At 38.5% G+C, this 16,500-nt stretch overlaps 1 protein-coding gene across 1 annotated transcript in view; it reads right to left on the bottom strand.

The window, feature by feature from the left end:
* The window catches only part of TAFA4 (TAFA chemokine like family member 4), a 269,005-nt gene that overhangs the window by 7,793 nt on the left and 244,712 nt on the right, over nucleotides 1-16,500 (bottom strand). Inside the window, exon 5 of the mRNA XM_056108019.1 lies at nucleotides 11,183-11,307. Coding sequence (XP_055963994.1) covers nucleotides 11,183-11,307 — 125 coding nt within the window. The remainder of the gene's footprint in view (nucleotides 1-11,182; nucleotides 11,308-16,500) is intronic.

Raw genomic sequence — 16,500 nt, 5'->3', positions numbered from 1 at the left:
ATTTTCCTTGCACGCAGCAAAATCTCGCTCAGTCTCTGGCACCTCATATGACCACCACGATCACCACCAGAATGATCTCTGAGCACAGAGCTGGGAGTAGGGCATAGGAGTAAGCACTGCCCAGGTATGGAGCTCCAATCCCTGATCCCTTCACCACATGTGTTTGGAAGAATTTCCTCTTCAATTTTTTCGAAGAGTCTGAAGATAGGTAACATATTTATATGGAAATTTTGGTAAAATCACTGGTGAAACCAAAGAGTCCTGGGCATTTTTACAAGGAGGGAAGCAGAAGAGGGAGCTTCGGCTACTATTTCACTTTCTTTGCTTGTTATTGGTCTATTGAGTTGTTTGCTTTCAGTTTTCAAGACTAACTCAGTCTTGGAAGGATCTATGATTCTAAAAATATATCTGGGGCTGGAGTAATAGCACAGCAGGTAGGGCGTTTGCCTTGCACATGGCCAACCCAGGTTTGAAACCCAGTATCCCATACGGTCCTCTGAGCACTGCCAGGAATAATTCCTGAGTGCAGACCCAGGAGTAACCTCTGTGTGTCGCCAGGTGTGACCCAAAACGCAAAAAAAAAAAAAAAGAATAAAAATAAAAATATATCATTTCTTCCAGGTCATCCAGCTTAGCAGCAATTAGAAAGAAATTTCAAAGAAATTTCAAAGAAAGATAAAGAAATCTCTTGTGACCTTTTGTATTTCTGTGACATCTTGTCTAACTTCTCTTTCATTTCTAGGCTTCTATATTAGTGTTCCTTTTTTGAGTGAGCTCAATTAAAAGTTTGTCCATTTTGCTGATCTTTCCAAAGAATGGGCTCATGGTTTCATAAGCTTTTGTATTTTTATTTCATCTACAATTATAATCATTTCCTTTCCTCTACTGATTTTTTCTTTCATTTGGTTTCCTTTTATAATTTTGTCAGGTGAAGGTTAGATTCTTAATCTAAAATTTTTCCTGGTTTTGAGGTATAGGTCTGTATTGTTTATTATTAACACACTCCCTTAGTGCCATTTTTACTGTATCCAATAGTCTCTGACAGCTTGTGTCTTCATTTTTGTGCACAAGTATATATTTTATCTACCTTCAGATTGATCTGACCCAATAGTTAGTCAGCGGTATGTTTAGTCTCAACATATTTGAGATTTTTTTCCAGCTTTGTTCCTGTAGTTTATTTCTAGCTTTATATCATTCTGACCAAAAAAAAATACTGGATATGATTTCAATCTTCATTAATTTATTAACACTTGTTTTGTGCTCCACATATGGTTTATCTTAATAATGTTCCAAGTATTCTGCCTTTTAGGACAGAATGTTCTGTGGTTGTCTATTAAGCCCATCTGGCCTAATTTATACTTTAAAGCTTCTATCTCCTTGTTAATTTTCTGTCCAGCTGATTTTTCCATCAGTATTATGTGGGGTGTTAAAGTCCCCAAACATTATTATTTGTTGTCAATATCTTTTTAGCTCTACAGTAATTTGCCTTATATATTTAGATACCCTTTCATTTGGTGTATAATATATATTAGAGTGTCATATCTTCTTTATTAATTGAATACTAAATCATTATATAGTGGCCATTCCATTTCCATTTCTGGTCTCCTATTACCTCTTTTAACTCAAAGTTTTTCACCTGATATGTATGTATGTATATATATATATATTTATATTTATATATATATATATATAGAGAGAGAGAGAGAGAGAGAGATCTGTTCTTTTTAGGTAATCCTTTGCAAGCATCGGCAGTGCCTGGCAAGCTACCTGTGGCATACTCGATATGCCAAAAACAGTAACAATGATGGTCCTCATTCCCCTGATCCTGAAAGAGCCCCCAATATTCCATCGTGCTACACTAGCACGTGACAGAGACAAATGGAGACGTTACTGTCGCCCACGCGAGCAAATCCATGAACAATGGGATGACAGTAATAACAGTGATTTTCAAGTAGAATTGTTTTCTAACCTTTTACTTTGAGTCCGTGCTTGTGTATGTAAATTATGAGACCCCTCAGACATCAGAAGGTTGGATTTTATTTTCTAATCCAATAATCCATCGTGTGTCATTTTTATTAGTGAATTCAGATCACTGACATTTAGGCTATTATACAAATATGTTTTGGCAGTTTGTCTATGTTCTTTTGTCCTCTTAATCTCTCTCCTTGTACTTCACTACCTTTCGTGTTATGTTTAGATTTACTTATTCTAAGTTTTTTTAAGTTACTATGAAACTTACATATAAAATTCTGTGCTTATAGTCCATTTTAAATTGAAAAATAATCTAAAGCTCATTCTAACAAACCACTTTTTTTATTCTCTTTCCTCATCTACCCCACATTTTATCTTTATGGTATCTTCTTTTTTCGAAGTTCTTTCCTTTTATATAAGTTCTAGTTTTACTAGTTCTTGTGAAGCTGATTTAGTGAATTTTCTGTTCAGTAAGGTAGTTTTCATTGAACAAAACCTGCTTAGAGAGATGTAAGAGGAGAAAAGGAAGAAAAACAGGTGTCCGATAGAGAACACAGACTTCTCCAGAGTGGAAATAAGCAACGAAATCAATAAGGAAGTGAGATATATGTTCAAGGGAGAACATGGACCTGAAGAGTAAGCCTTATTTATTGATTTTTAATTGCCTGTAAAGCTCTTTATTGCTCCCTTAGTTGTGAATTACAACATAGCTAGGTTAGGGTACTCTGGTAGGAGAATTTTTGTTTGCATCATTTCTGATAGGTTATGACATTCCCTTCCGGCCAGTAGATTTTGCTGAGAAATCCACTAATAATTTATTAAAGGCAGAGTGGGATGGGAAAAGTCCATTCTATGTTGCTTGCATTTTGTCTGTTTTTAATATTTGTACCTTTAATTTTTCCATTTTGATTATGATATGTCTTGGGTTTGTTTGGAATTCTGAATGTCTTGGATCTAGATGTCTATTTTCAACTCCACATTAGGAAACATTCCAACTACTATTTCTGAAAATAATACTTCTTTTTTCTTTTGGGACAGGGGTCACACCCAGCTGTGCTAAGGACTTATTTATGAATGATGCTCAGGACTTTCTTATAGAATTATTGGACTCATTTGTGGGATATAAAAAAGCATAGAAGAGACTAATATACCAGGACACATGAAACAAGAAACAGGAGGAATTCTCCATGGTTGAAAGCTTGCCACAAGTTGTAATAGGGCAGCTAGAAAAAAGAAGGGGCCACAATGACAAAGACAGTTGGAAATGATCACTCTGGACAAGAACCGAGTGCTGAAAGTAGGTACAAGGGAAAAACAGGATAACCTTTCAGTAACTATGTTGCAAACCATAATGCCCAAAAGGAGAAAGAAGAGAAGAAAGGGGAGGGGAGGAGAGTGGAAGGGAGGATAGGAAGACAAAAGAGAAGCTTTTGCCACAGAGGCAGACTGGGGCAAGGGCAAGAGAGAAACTGGGGACATTGGTGGTAGGAAATGTACACAGGTGAAGGGATAGCACAGCGGTAGGGTGTTTGCCTTGCACACAGCCTGACTGAAACACAGTCATGAACAACTTTGTAACTGTGTATCTCATGATGATTCAATTAAAAATTAATAAATAAATTAATTAATTAAAAGGGGCTTACTTATGGCTGGGTGTGCAGAGATCACTCCTGGTGGTGGGTGGGGGACCATATATGGTCTAAGGATTGAACCAGGTTCATTGCGTACAAAGGCATGTAAGGCATGTCCTATCTCCTGCACTAGCTCTCCAGTGATGAAAATAAGATTTCTGCCTCTGGAGAGAGTGAGAGTACAGCACGTGTGACACTTGTCCTGCATGTTACCAACACTGGTTTGATCCCTGGCACCCCATGTGATCCCTCCCATGCCTTCCAGGAGTGATACCTGAGCGCAGAACCAGGAGTAAACCCTGAGCATTGCTAGGTATGTCCCCGAAATGAAAAAATGAAAATATTCCTGCCTCTTTGTCTCCCTCTTCCTGGAACCCCTAGGATATAAATGCTGTTTCTCTTGTTACTATCACATCAATCTCAAACTGTCTTATTCAAAATTTTGTTTTTATATGTAAGTGTTTTCCACTACACTATCTTCCAAATCACTTCTCCTTTATGCTACTTTGGTTTTTTTAAATATTTTTTTAATGAATGACCGTGAGATAAAGCTACATACTTACAAACTTTTGTGATTATATTTCAATCATACACTTCGGTCATCCATCCACCAGTGCCCATTCTCCACCAACAATGTTCCCAGGATTCCTCCCACCAACCCCAACCCCAACCCACCCACCCCCGCCTCTGTGGCAGGCACATTCCCTTTTACTTACTCTCTCTCTGTCTCTGTCTCTGTCTCTGTCTCTGTCTCTGTCTCTCTCTCTCTCTCTCTCTCTCTCTCTCTGTGTGTGTGTGTGTGTGTGTGTTATGGTTTGCAACACAGGCAGCAAGTGGCCATCATGTTTGGTCCATAGTCTACTTTCAGCACATATCTCCCTTCCTGAGCAAGCCCTCCAAGCATCATTCACTTAGTGGTCCCTTCTCTATCCCAGCTGCCTTTTCCCCCTGTGCTGCTTCATTTAGGGAGAGAGGGAGAGAGAGTGAAGAGAGAGTGTGAAGAGAGAGAGTGTGTGTGAAGAGAGAGTGGAAAGAGAGTGAAGAGAGAGAGGGAGAGTGAAGAGAAAGTGAAGAAAGAGAGTGAAGAGAGTGAAGAGAGAGTGAAGAGAAAGGGAGAGAGTGAAGAGAGTGGAGAGAGGGAGAGAGGGAGCAAGAGAAAGTGAAGAGAGAGAGGAGGAGGGAGAGAGTGAAGAGAGACAGAGAACTTTCTAATATTTCTGGGTCAAAATACAGAATCCGCTGCATCTGTGTAACTCTTGTCCAGGTTGAATTGCCTTTATGAAATGAGTGGTATATTACAATCACGCTGACATCCATACTCGTCAGCACTGACCTGTGTTTCCTAATGGCCTCGCCCTGTCCAGCCCTCGTGCTGTGACCACGCACTTCTGTGCTCATCTTCCCGGGCGATTCACCCAGCTATCGATGTGCTCTGCTTTATTTTATTTGCTTGACAGAGAAACAGTTATCAAAATTATAGTTACATTTTCTGGCTTTCCTTTGTCTTAATTTCCTCATCCCCCCTCCTATTTATTAACTTTTTCTTGCCTTTAGTATACGTTTAAATTTTTTATTTTAGATTCTTTGGTCACACTTGCTTTGGTTCTTTTATGGCTGTATGTTTTGGCTGAAGCTACCGAGAGTCAGAGAAGCTAACAATGTTGTAACAACCACTGATGCCAGAGTAAAATTTTGCTGACTCCTGGAATTAAAGACTATAGTGTCTTCCAGTGTTGGGTCAACAAACAAAAGAGAGTGGAGGGAACCTGTCCGTCCATCAAGGAAAGACTATCCCTCTGTACTCTTCCTGAGAAGGATTTAGTTTCAAGAAGTGCAAATCCTCCAATTAAGTTCAGTTCCTCTTCATCTATCTGCTCTCTTTGTGCTCAACCCCAGGACTTCTTTTTCCCAAGGTTCTATTTCTCTCCACAGAAATCCCCCTTACCCCTCCATTTTCCACACCTAAATGTGTGCCCTATTCTCTCTGGTGCAGCTGTCATATGCTGGACACTAAATGTGACCTTAAGCTCTTTACACCCCAAGAAGAGGTTCCATGTGCTGGGGTTCTTCCAACCTTAGGTCATGGAGTGGAGTCCAGTAGCATTCCTGGTAAGACTGTGACTAGGGTTTCCTACCCTTTGCAATGATTTCAATCTCTTTTCCTGGCAGAGGTAAAGGGCTGGAGCGATAGCACAGCGGTAGGGCATTTGCCTTGCACGCAGCCAACATGGCCGACCCGAGTTCGGTTCCTCTGCCCCTCTCGGAGAGCCCGGCAAGCTACCGAGAGTATCTCGCCCGCACGGCAGAGCCTGGCAAGCTTCCTGTGACATACTGATATGCCAAACACAGTAACAACAAAGTCTCCAATGGAGACGTTACTGGGCCCACTCGAGCAAATCGACGAACAACGGGAGGGCCTTTACCTTTACCTTTACCTTCCTGCCAGAGAAGCTGCTCTTTCGCTCCTTTTCATAGGTGTTGGAATTACATACACAGGAAACCAGCATTAACAGTATTATAAATCACACTACCTTAATCAATACCAAAAAATAATTTTAAGGTAGCTACTGTGTCTATCTCTGCATTCGGAAGGCTGCATCGTCCAGGCCTTGGTTCTGGGGGTGAGCCAGTGCAAAGTGCCATGTCTGTCTTCATGTGTTGGGGGGCTGCGTCTTACTCCCTGACCTTGGCTCTGGGGGTAGACAGTTGGTCACCCACATCTCTCAGTGTTCAGCGTTGGGTGCTGGAGACCCAAACATCCCTAATCTCTTATGACTTAAAAACAACAACAAACCCTGTAAATGCAAGTGGTGCAGATTTTTAAGGAAAACCAGATAGAAAAACTGCATGTTATTTTTCCTTTTTGGGTTACATCATGCGATGCTCACTCGTTGGCGGGGGGCGGGGGGTGGATATTGGTGGTGGAAAATGCCCACTGGTGGAGGGATAGGTGTTCCATCATTATATGACTTAATCTCAAACATGAAAGCTTTGTAACTGTATCTCATGGTGGTTAAAAAAAAAAGTAATGTGGAGTTCATGCCCAATTCAATCAGCTTAATCAAAGGCTGAACAAATAGCAGTACTCCTACATTATTAAAAATAATAATAATTCTCCAGGGGCCGGAGAAATAGTACAGTGGGGAGGACACTTGCCTTGCATGGGGTTGACCGGAATTTGATCCCCAGCATCCCATGGAGTCCCCTGAGCCAAACCCAAATAAATGCAATAAATAAAATAGAATGCTTCTTCAATTAATCATGTTGATTAAAAACAATTCTACTGGTTTTAATACTGATTTCCTGACTGAATATTGATGTACTGGCATAGAGAACATTGACTAAATGGTTTAGATCAAGGCTGGTGAGGTTATGTGGCATCTTGGCAGAGCTATGTTTTCTATGTGCAACGACAGCACCGTGGCTAGGGTGTTTGCCTTGCATGCAGCCAACTCAGGTTCGATTCCTCCATCCCTCTCTGAGAGCCCAGCAAGCTATATCCTGCCTACACAGCCGAGCCTGGTAAGCTCCCCATGGCATATTTGATATGCCAAAAACAGTAACAACAAGTCTCACAATGGAGACAGTACTGGTGCCCGCTAGAGCAAATCGATGAACAATGGGAGGACAGTGCTATAGAAGGTAGTTGCTCCTATATAGATGTACATGTTTTGTGTCTATGGAGGAGGTAAATCCATATTCTTTCTGGTTTAGCATCTTGAACTCCATTCATATTTTTGAATGGTTTAGCATCAGCATCTTTGGTCTTTATCCACAAGATAAAGATCCTTCACAATATGTGACAATTTAAAATGTCTACGTATGGCCAAAATTGCCCTTATTGCTCTAAAGACACAGATTTTCATCCTAAGTAGGTGTTTTAAAAACAAGAACACTACGAACTTTCAAATTTCTCAAAATTCACTGTGACTTGCATCTACTTTCAAACAATCCAAAACCCTGGAAGATTACTGATTTTCACACAAATCTATTATGTACTTGTTAGGAGCTTTTATAAGAACATTGTATGCCCTGGGAGATAACTCAGTGGTCAGAGTCATATATAAGTCTCATGGGAACGGACCCAATCCAATACCTAACACTGTATGAACCCCAGACTATGCATAACATTCCTGGCATCCTGAAGCAGTCATGAAGTAGTCATGCATTGACCCATGTGGCTCAGGTGTGTGTTGTTGGGAGTGCTCCACTGGCAACCTGAATACTTCTAGGGGACACCTAAATTTTTAAAATAATGATAATAGTGTAAATGGGAGAAGACTATTTGATACAGAGAATATAGTAAACTTAGAATTATACAAAAAAAATGGAAAACTGATTCAGAACAATTGCTACATACTCCCCATAAGAAGTAGTGATTCTATTTCTGGGAACTTTTGTAACTATAGGGTAAACTCTTGCCAGTCTTTTATATCCAGGAAAGAAAAGATGACTGGTTAGATAATTGTCCACTCATTTTCCTATCTTCATCTTAGTCTATTAATATCTCAAGTTGACTGGTAACTCTTTTCATATTTGCATTTAAATAGAACATAAAATTCTGACATAGGAGGCTTACTGAAGACAATCTTACTTTTTAAGTCTTCCGGTATTTTGATGCTGCTGTGCATGAACTGTTTAAGGGAAATGGAAACTATTTTATTATATAGTTAATATCCCCTCTAGCAAGGCAATTGCTCTACCTTTATAGGACCTCTGTCTCATCTGTGGTGTAAGGTCAGTGTCAATTTAAAGAAAAATGATATAGGTTCTGTGAGCTTCACAAATGAATTTACTCTATGTGCATAAGATCCATAAAAGACATAAAATGTTTTATGCAGTTCAAGTCACACAGACTTGGATTAATAAAGGAAACAAAGTTTTATGACTTTGAGATTACTCTCAAGAGGCATATCACTGAAGGGGGAAAAAAAAAAGGCCAAGTATCATGATGGCTTGGGGAACTGTATGATGTTTCTACAACTTTTCAAAGTGCTAAATGAAATGTCACTACCACTGAGGATTTAGCTGAAGAAACTTATACTCCCATAACACAAAGCCAAAATGCCCCAAAGGTTTCTTCCTGCAAATGCCTTCTCTAACTGCACATAAACAGACAGGGATCCACTGCAATAAGGGACTATGCTTTTCCAGAATATAGTTTGCACAATTAATGTTTTTAATTTTAGTTTACTTGTAAGAATCAATAGAAGTTTAATCTTCCAAAATGTTCTTTCTTGATCTAAAAATATGATGAAAGATCTTGCATGGATGTAAGGCCTTTGCTTATAGACAGCACCACTTTTATCTAATTGGGATAAAATGATTAAAAGGGACCTTTGGAATAATGTTTGTGGAATTATCTTAAAACAGGGTTTGCTTAGCAAGCATCCTTGGGATTACACAGATTGGAAGTTTATTGAGAGTTCTTTAAAAGAGAAATTGGTAGAAACTGTGGGAGTATTATGTTTTTTTTCTTTAACCCACCAATGACTCCATAAAATTCTACTAACAAACGTATAAAAATATTTACATATCAATTATTTTATCATCTCAGAATCACTACTCAAGGACAGATGAGTTGATAATTGTAATTAGTGTTGGAAGTTCTTGATTTTGAAATTATAATTTTGACTAGGTAATAAAGAATATAATTGGCTTACTATAGAAATTATGGATATGATAATATATCAACTAAATTTTAATTTAATATGGACTTTATATCATATTTAAATCTGTCACTGTCCTCCTGTTGTTCATAGATTTGCTTGAGTGGATCCAGAAATGTCTCCATTGTGAGACTTGTTGTTACTGTTTTTTGGCATGTTGACTATGTCACGGGTAGCTTACCAGGCTTTGCCGTGTGGGTGAGATACTCTCAGTAGCTTGCCGGGCTCTCCAAGAAGGGCGGAGAAATCGAACCCGGCTCAGCCAGCCAGCTGCGCGCAAGGCAAACGCCCTACCGCTGTGGTATGACTCCAGCCCATCATACTTAAATATACTTTAAATTTGCATTTATTAATATACCTATGTATATAAATCATACTTTTGACTTTAGTTGTTGAAAATGAATGAGAACTCTTTGTTAGTCAAAAACCTCATAAATAGGAAAATATAAGCAAGATGAGAATCCATTAAAAACTTAGATAGCAGCCAGAGCTAAGCAGTTACTCCATTTCACTATGTCTAATTCTAAAATTTCCTGAATGGCCTATTTTATTTATTTTCTTTCAAAAAGTAGTAAGAGTCAGCTTAGTGTATGAGTAACTCTCAGGGTCAACAAGAGTAAAGCTGACTGTGACTTTACAGCTCTCTCTTAGAAATAGTGAGCAAACAAGTACAGCAATTCAAATAGCACTGTCCTCCAGTTGTTCATCAATTTGCTTGAGTGGGCCCAGTAACATCTCCATCATGAGAATTGCTGCTACTGTGTTTGGCACATTGAATACATCACGGGTAGCTTGTCAGGCTTTGCCGTGAGGGCGAGATACTCTCGGTAGCTTGCTGGGCTCTCCGAGAGGGGCGGAGGAAACGAACCCGGCTCGGCCGGGCCAGCTGCATGCAAGGCAAATGCCCTACTGCTGTGCTATCGCTCCAGCCCTTGCAATTCAAGTAAAGATGTAAAATGTTGCCTCAGCAAATGTTCGAAGGTAAAGAGGAAAGTAGATGTGAATCTAGTCAGGATCCCTTAAAAAAATAACTGCTCACTAGAAATGAAATTAGTATATTTCTTTAGCACTGCCAAGATAGCACAGTAAGAATGACTAGCAGATATTTAAGAATAATTTTTAAAAAGTGGATAGTCGAGTTATTTATGAGGTCCAAATTTCAGGAAACAGTGAATAAGCCATTGGAAAATTGAGGGTGGACTAGCTTAGGATAATTTCTTTGTATAGGCTGATGCTAGTCATTATATCAAGAATCATCTTGAAGGGAGAAAAGGAAGAGGTGAAATAGCAACTCAGAAGTTCACATGGGGACAGATAAAATACAATGGCATGGAAAGGGGTGGGGGGGGGCGTAAGTGGCACAAAAGCATAGAGAGATTTGAGAGTAACAATTCCATTGACAAATTAATAGGTTAGACATGGGGAAATGAGGAAAAGTTTGATTACTGGTTTAAGACTGGGTCTACAACAATGCCCTCCAGAGACAGAATTGGACAAGTCAAGCGGAAAGGAAACTATTAACCGGTGAACTGAAATGTGGTTTCAACCACTAGATCTCCTGACCGGTAGAAGTTTCTCTCTCAGGAAGTCATCTGTGTGTAGATTCTTCCCATGCTGTGTTGATATGCTGGTCTGCAGCCCTCAAATCTTCACTTTAAATAAGGCTCAGGAAGGAGCTGAAACAGATTTACTCACCCTGCCAAAAATTACCAGTTCACTCAGCAAATCACTGCTATACAAAATCTGACCTAAGGGATGATGTTGAAAGAGTTTTTCTAAAAGACCAAAGCCATGGGTGGCACAATTCAAGCTGGCTTCTCAGTGAAAAAATAATTCTGTCCTCTTGTTGGCAAGGTACTATCAGTCATGCACTAGTGTTGTAAATCATCACTGTGTTTTGGCTATACTTGCCTTTGTAGTTTTGACTTTATTGCCACTGCTACAGGACCAACCTGAGTAATCTGGCAACACTTTACAATCCTCTCCTTCCAGACAAGGATTCATGTGACACCACCATTTCTGAATCACAATGGAAGCTGGAAAACAAAGATCAAACAATATTTGTCACAGTGTTTCTTTCTCAAAATGTAACTTCATACAGTTGAAGGACTTGGTGGATGGTGCATGGACTTCCATGATTACTAATAAAATGTATCTTCCCAATGACTAGAAAGATAAAGGGCTAAAGTGGAGGTCTTCAATGCAGCTGACCTCAGTTTTATCCCCAGAACCACAATATCTTCAGTATCACTGGGTGTAGCCATAGAAGGCCCAGAGCCCAGTTACCTGGGTGACTCAGGTAATCCCCAGCACCACAGGATCAGAGAAGCTCTGTATTCTTAAACCCTTACATTGAACCAAAAGCCCAGTTGGCCAAGAATTGCTGAGTGGACCCCATGACTGCTGACCATTGCCTGGGAAATATAGGGAAAAAGAGTAATTATCTAATCATAAGTGGATTAAAAATCAGCCACAGACACCATAAAATACTTTTTGCTTTGATACTGGCTGATTGCAATACCATGAGTGAGATCTCAGATGAATGTGCTACTTTAAGATTCATTTAAAGCACAGCCTTGGATTCATTTTCTAAATTCTTGTCAGCCTCCATTATACACACAGAATTGCTGCAATTCTGAGGTTAAACACAACGGGGGTTAAAATAGAACCTCTCCTTAATATGTCAGGTGTGCCCCCCAAAAGAAAAAACGTTAACTATTATAGTCTGTGAATTACAATGATATAATGATTTCACCTTATAATAATGCATTTGAAAACAGATGTATTCAGTATAAAAACCACGCCACAAATTTTGATCTTTGGCCTTTTTTTTTTAGGTCAATGAAATGCAGTTCTATGGGCTGGAGCAATAGCATAGCGGGTAGGGTGATAGCACACAGCCCACCTAGTCAGGCTAGGTTCAATTCCTCTGCCCCTCTCAGAGAGCCTGGCAAGCTACCCGTGACGTATTTGATATGCCAAGCACATTAACAACAAATCTCACAATGGAGACGTTATTGGGCCCGCTCGAGCAAATTGGTGAACAACGGGAGGACAGTGCTACAGTGCTACAGATACGCAATTCTAAACTCTCTCGTGGTGTTGGATATCAACACCCAGGTAAAGCTACCAGCTCATCACTCAGTTACAAGGGTAAACAATCATTCTATTTTCATTTCCAGTAAACTACATAAATAAATAGATTACATAAGCTATTAGAAACTCCACTGTAAAACAGGCTTCACTGGTAGCAGGAAATGTATACTGGTAAAGGAAGGGGTGTCGGAAAAGTGTATGATTGAAGCTCAATCATGAGTAACTTTGTAACTGTGTATCTCACACTGATTCAATTTCTGTTTTAAAAAAAGGCTTCATGTGGGCATCCTCATTCAAAATGTTGATGATTTTTAACAGATTGGGGCCCCCTGTGAAAGGAGTTTATACATAAAAACTTGTAATTGCAAGATAAAAACTTTCTGTATATGGTAATTAGAGTTAGTCCTGTAATATGTTGTATTTGAAAATTGCTAGAAATTACATTTTAAGGTAAAGCTTCTCAATACAAGGAACCATTTCTTTGTATTATCTATATGAGATGATGAGTATTAACTTATGTATTTAACAACACATGGATGCCAACTAATTATGCTGCATACCTTCAACTCAGGCAGTACTGGATGTCAAATATCTCAGTATATCTGATAAAAGACCAAGATCCCTATAAGATGAACACTTTCTAGGTTTATAATTGTGTAAATTAATTCTAAAATGTAAAACCTTTCTATGTATATTTGATAATCTATCCACATACTCATTATCTACATATACAAAAATCATGTGTACAAATACATACCCATATGTTACATGTGTTTGATATATGTTTTTATAAAAAGATGGGCAAATTGATATAGATTTGGCATATAATAAAAATAGTTCAACCAGAAAAAAAAATAAAAATAAAAAAAGGCTTCATGTAAGTAATCTGAGCATGTTCATGGTAAGTAAAGCTTAGCTATGACATTTCATAGTTTAGATTTATTAAGAACATTTTGATTTAACATTTTCAAGTTGTAGTAGGTTGTCTGGTCATAATTCCCATAGTAATTTGAGGAAAAATATGTATTGTAGTCATCATCATCTTATAGTTATAAGTCATCATTGTGGATAGACATAGCAAATTGTTCTATCAATTCTTTTGGTGGCCAACAGTAAAATTTAACAGTGGTAACCATTTTTAACACATTCCAGAAAGCAGTGAGAAATCACCTGAAGACAATTACTAAATCCCAGATAAAGAGCAAAGGCACTCCCTCACATGACTACGTTCTATAGTAATAATCTCCCCTACAGATTTTCTTTCCTCCTGAACTGTCCTACAGCAGTTCACCGATGAAAATTTTTGCATTTGAAGCCCATAGAATAAAAAAATAGCACCTTAGTTTTCAGTTTGGGGCAGATAAAAAGTGCCCACCATCCATCTGGCTGGTAAGTTCCACAAACTCAAAGGGCAAACAGGATTGTGACCAATTTTAAAAGTGACTCCAAGGGGGAGGGGGTATTGGGTGATGGGAGGGAACCTGAGGACACTGGTGCTGGGAAATGTACACTGGTGGAGGGATGGGTTTTGGAATATCATATTATATGACTGAATTCCAATCATGAATGGCTTTGCAATGCTCTATCCCACAGTGAGTCAATAAAATGTTTAAAACATAAAATAAAATTTAAACCTTTTTTTTTAAAAAAAAAAAGTGACTCCAGCCAATAAGTTGATGAGACAGAGATCCAAGGTCCAAGGTTTGGATAGTTGAGAGCAAAAAGATTGTTTAGTTCTGTATTTCCTGTTGAAACGGGGATGTGTTTTATAGAACACATTCCTCAATTTATTTGATTCTATCAGTGCCTGAGAAGTCTAATAGTCCACTTCAAGAAAATCTCTATAAATGATAATAGCTCCTTCTTGAGGACAAAGTATCCTGCTGATTGTCATGAAGTATTTTCCAATTTCAATATTGCTGCAATTCTGAGGTTAAACACTATGTTCCTATATTTTCTAGAGAAAAGAAAAATGAAGCATTAAGTAACTTGACCACAGTTTGAAGACAATCAGGAATCAGTATTTGGACTAGGCAAGCTAATACTAGGAAGTCCATGCTCTATACTGCCAACACACACTCCCTTTCACATGGCAGCCAGTTTTCCTAGGAATACTCCTTGTATGAAGCAGTGACAAAGGTCAGCAGCACAGCATACCAGTGCATTTAAAACTTGTCTTTCAGGCAAATGAAATGTGGCATGATGCAGAATGGTTTCAGTATTAGCAGAAGGAGCAGGGCAGTGTGGCTTCTTTGCCTGCAGCACTGATTCCTAATTCTAGTCAAGTATTCGTCTACTGTCTGATTAACTCAAACAAAAGCAGTAAAACAGATTTGTGATCTAAAAGAACCACTTACCATTTAAGTAAGAAAGTATCAACACTGGAAAATAAACAGCATCAAATGGATATTTATTTTGTCAAATAATGCCACGCAGCGTGAGATAGGCACATTAGGTCAGGCCTGAGAAAGACATTCTTTTAAATCCCAAATAACACAACAATCTCATCTTAAAATCATGTAGTTTCTTGTTGTTTTCACACCACCTTTTACTTTCTATTCCTCTTTTGACAGTCCCCACAGAAATGGGAGGCAGGTAGTTCTCAAGACTTAAAAAACAAAAAACAAAAAACAAACAAACAAACAAAAAACAAACAAAAACCAGAACTTAAAATATAAAATAGAACATAAAATAATGTGAAAGAAGAATTAAAATCTAGACTTTTGTCCCCTTAGAAGTCTTTCTACTACACCACAATTTTTAACAGTTTGGATTAATATGTGCTAAGAGATTCTGACAAATAATTTCTATCTTAATATTGCTGCAATCCTGAGGTTAAACACTATGTTCCTATATTTTCTAGAGAAAAGAAAACTGAAGCATTATGTAACTTGACCACAGTGTGAAGACAATCAGGAGTCAGGATTTGAACTGGGCGATCGAACACAAGGAAGTCCATGCTCTATACTGCAAATACACACTCCCTCCTACATGACAGCCAGCTTCCTAGGAACGCTCCTTGAATGAAGCAATGACAAAGATAGGCAGCGGTCAAGTGTTTCTGAATATTGTGGGTCAGTCCCAAAAGGATACATGGTTAAATAAGATAGAGTTCCCAGCTCTTCTTTAAAAATACCTTCTGCAGAAATGGAATGTTGACAGAGTTTAGATGTATTTACACAGAGTTAAAGATAAATATAAAATACTTTTTCTATCTTTAAAACTATTCATTGAACAAACTTTCTTCCCCTTAGTGAGAACTAATGTGGTCTTTGGAGAGGCATGGCTCTACCTGGACTATTCACAAGAGGCCTTGTCGGATGGTTAAGAGAAGAAGGAGAACCAGAAGAACTGGAAGTGACTACCACTGAGGTGCTCAAGGTCAATAGGAAATTTTTTTTAACAGATAAGTTGCCCTTTATGGGCTACACAATTTTCTTTTCTATTTTTTTAAATTAAATCACATAAGATATACAGTTACAAAATTGTTCATGACCAAGTTCCAACAATACAATGTTCCAACACCTTCACCAGCGTGCTCTTCCTGCCATCAATATTTCCAGTTTCCGGCTGGTCACACCCCACCCTTTCTTATTTAAATAAGAAAGTACCAACACTGGAAAATAAACAGCATCAAATGGATATTTATTTTGTCAAATAATGCCACGTATCGTGAGATAGACACATTAGGGCCAGGCCTGAGAAAGACATTCTTTTAAGTCCCAAATAATACAACAATCTCATCTTAAAATTGTGTAGATTCCTGTTACTTTCAAAACATTCCTGAAACCTGCCCATATGTCAGATACTTCTCTCTCTCTCTCCCACACACACACACTCATTCCGTGTGTTGTGCATTCATGTATGTCTGTGTGTCTGCCACTCTCCTCCCATAATTATAAAAAATTTACTTTGTCTCTTGTGTAATTTATCAAACAAATACAAGAAAGCATAAGTGATTGTACTCTTGTAAAATTATCTGCCAGTTTTGTCTAATTGTAGGGGGAGGGCATATTTTCAAAAGATGGATTCACAAAAAGCTCCTTAAAATAGAAACTTGCTCTGGAATTTCAAATATTTCTATTTTCCAGAGAAAGAATCACCTTCATATCTTGCAGAATATGTTGCATGAG

Source organism: Sorex fumeus, unplaced genomic scaffold (genome assembly GCF_029834395.1).
Source record: "Sorex fumeus unplaced genomic scaffold, SorFum_2.1 ptg000191l, whole genome shotgun sequence".
Lineage (NCBI taxonomy): Eukaryota > Metazoa > Chordata > Mammalia > Eulipotyphla > Soricidae > Sorex > Sorex fumeus.
Note: the sequence above shows the minus strand (reverse complement) of the source record. Positions and strands in the feature narration are given on the sequence as shown.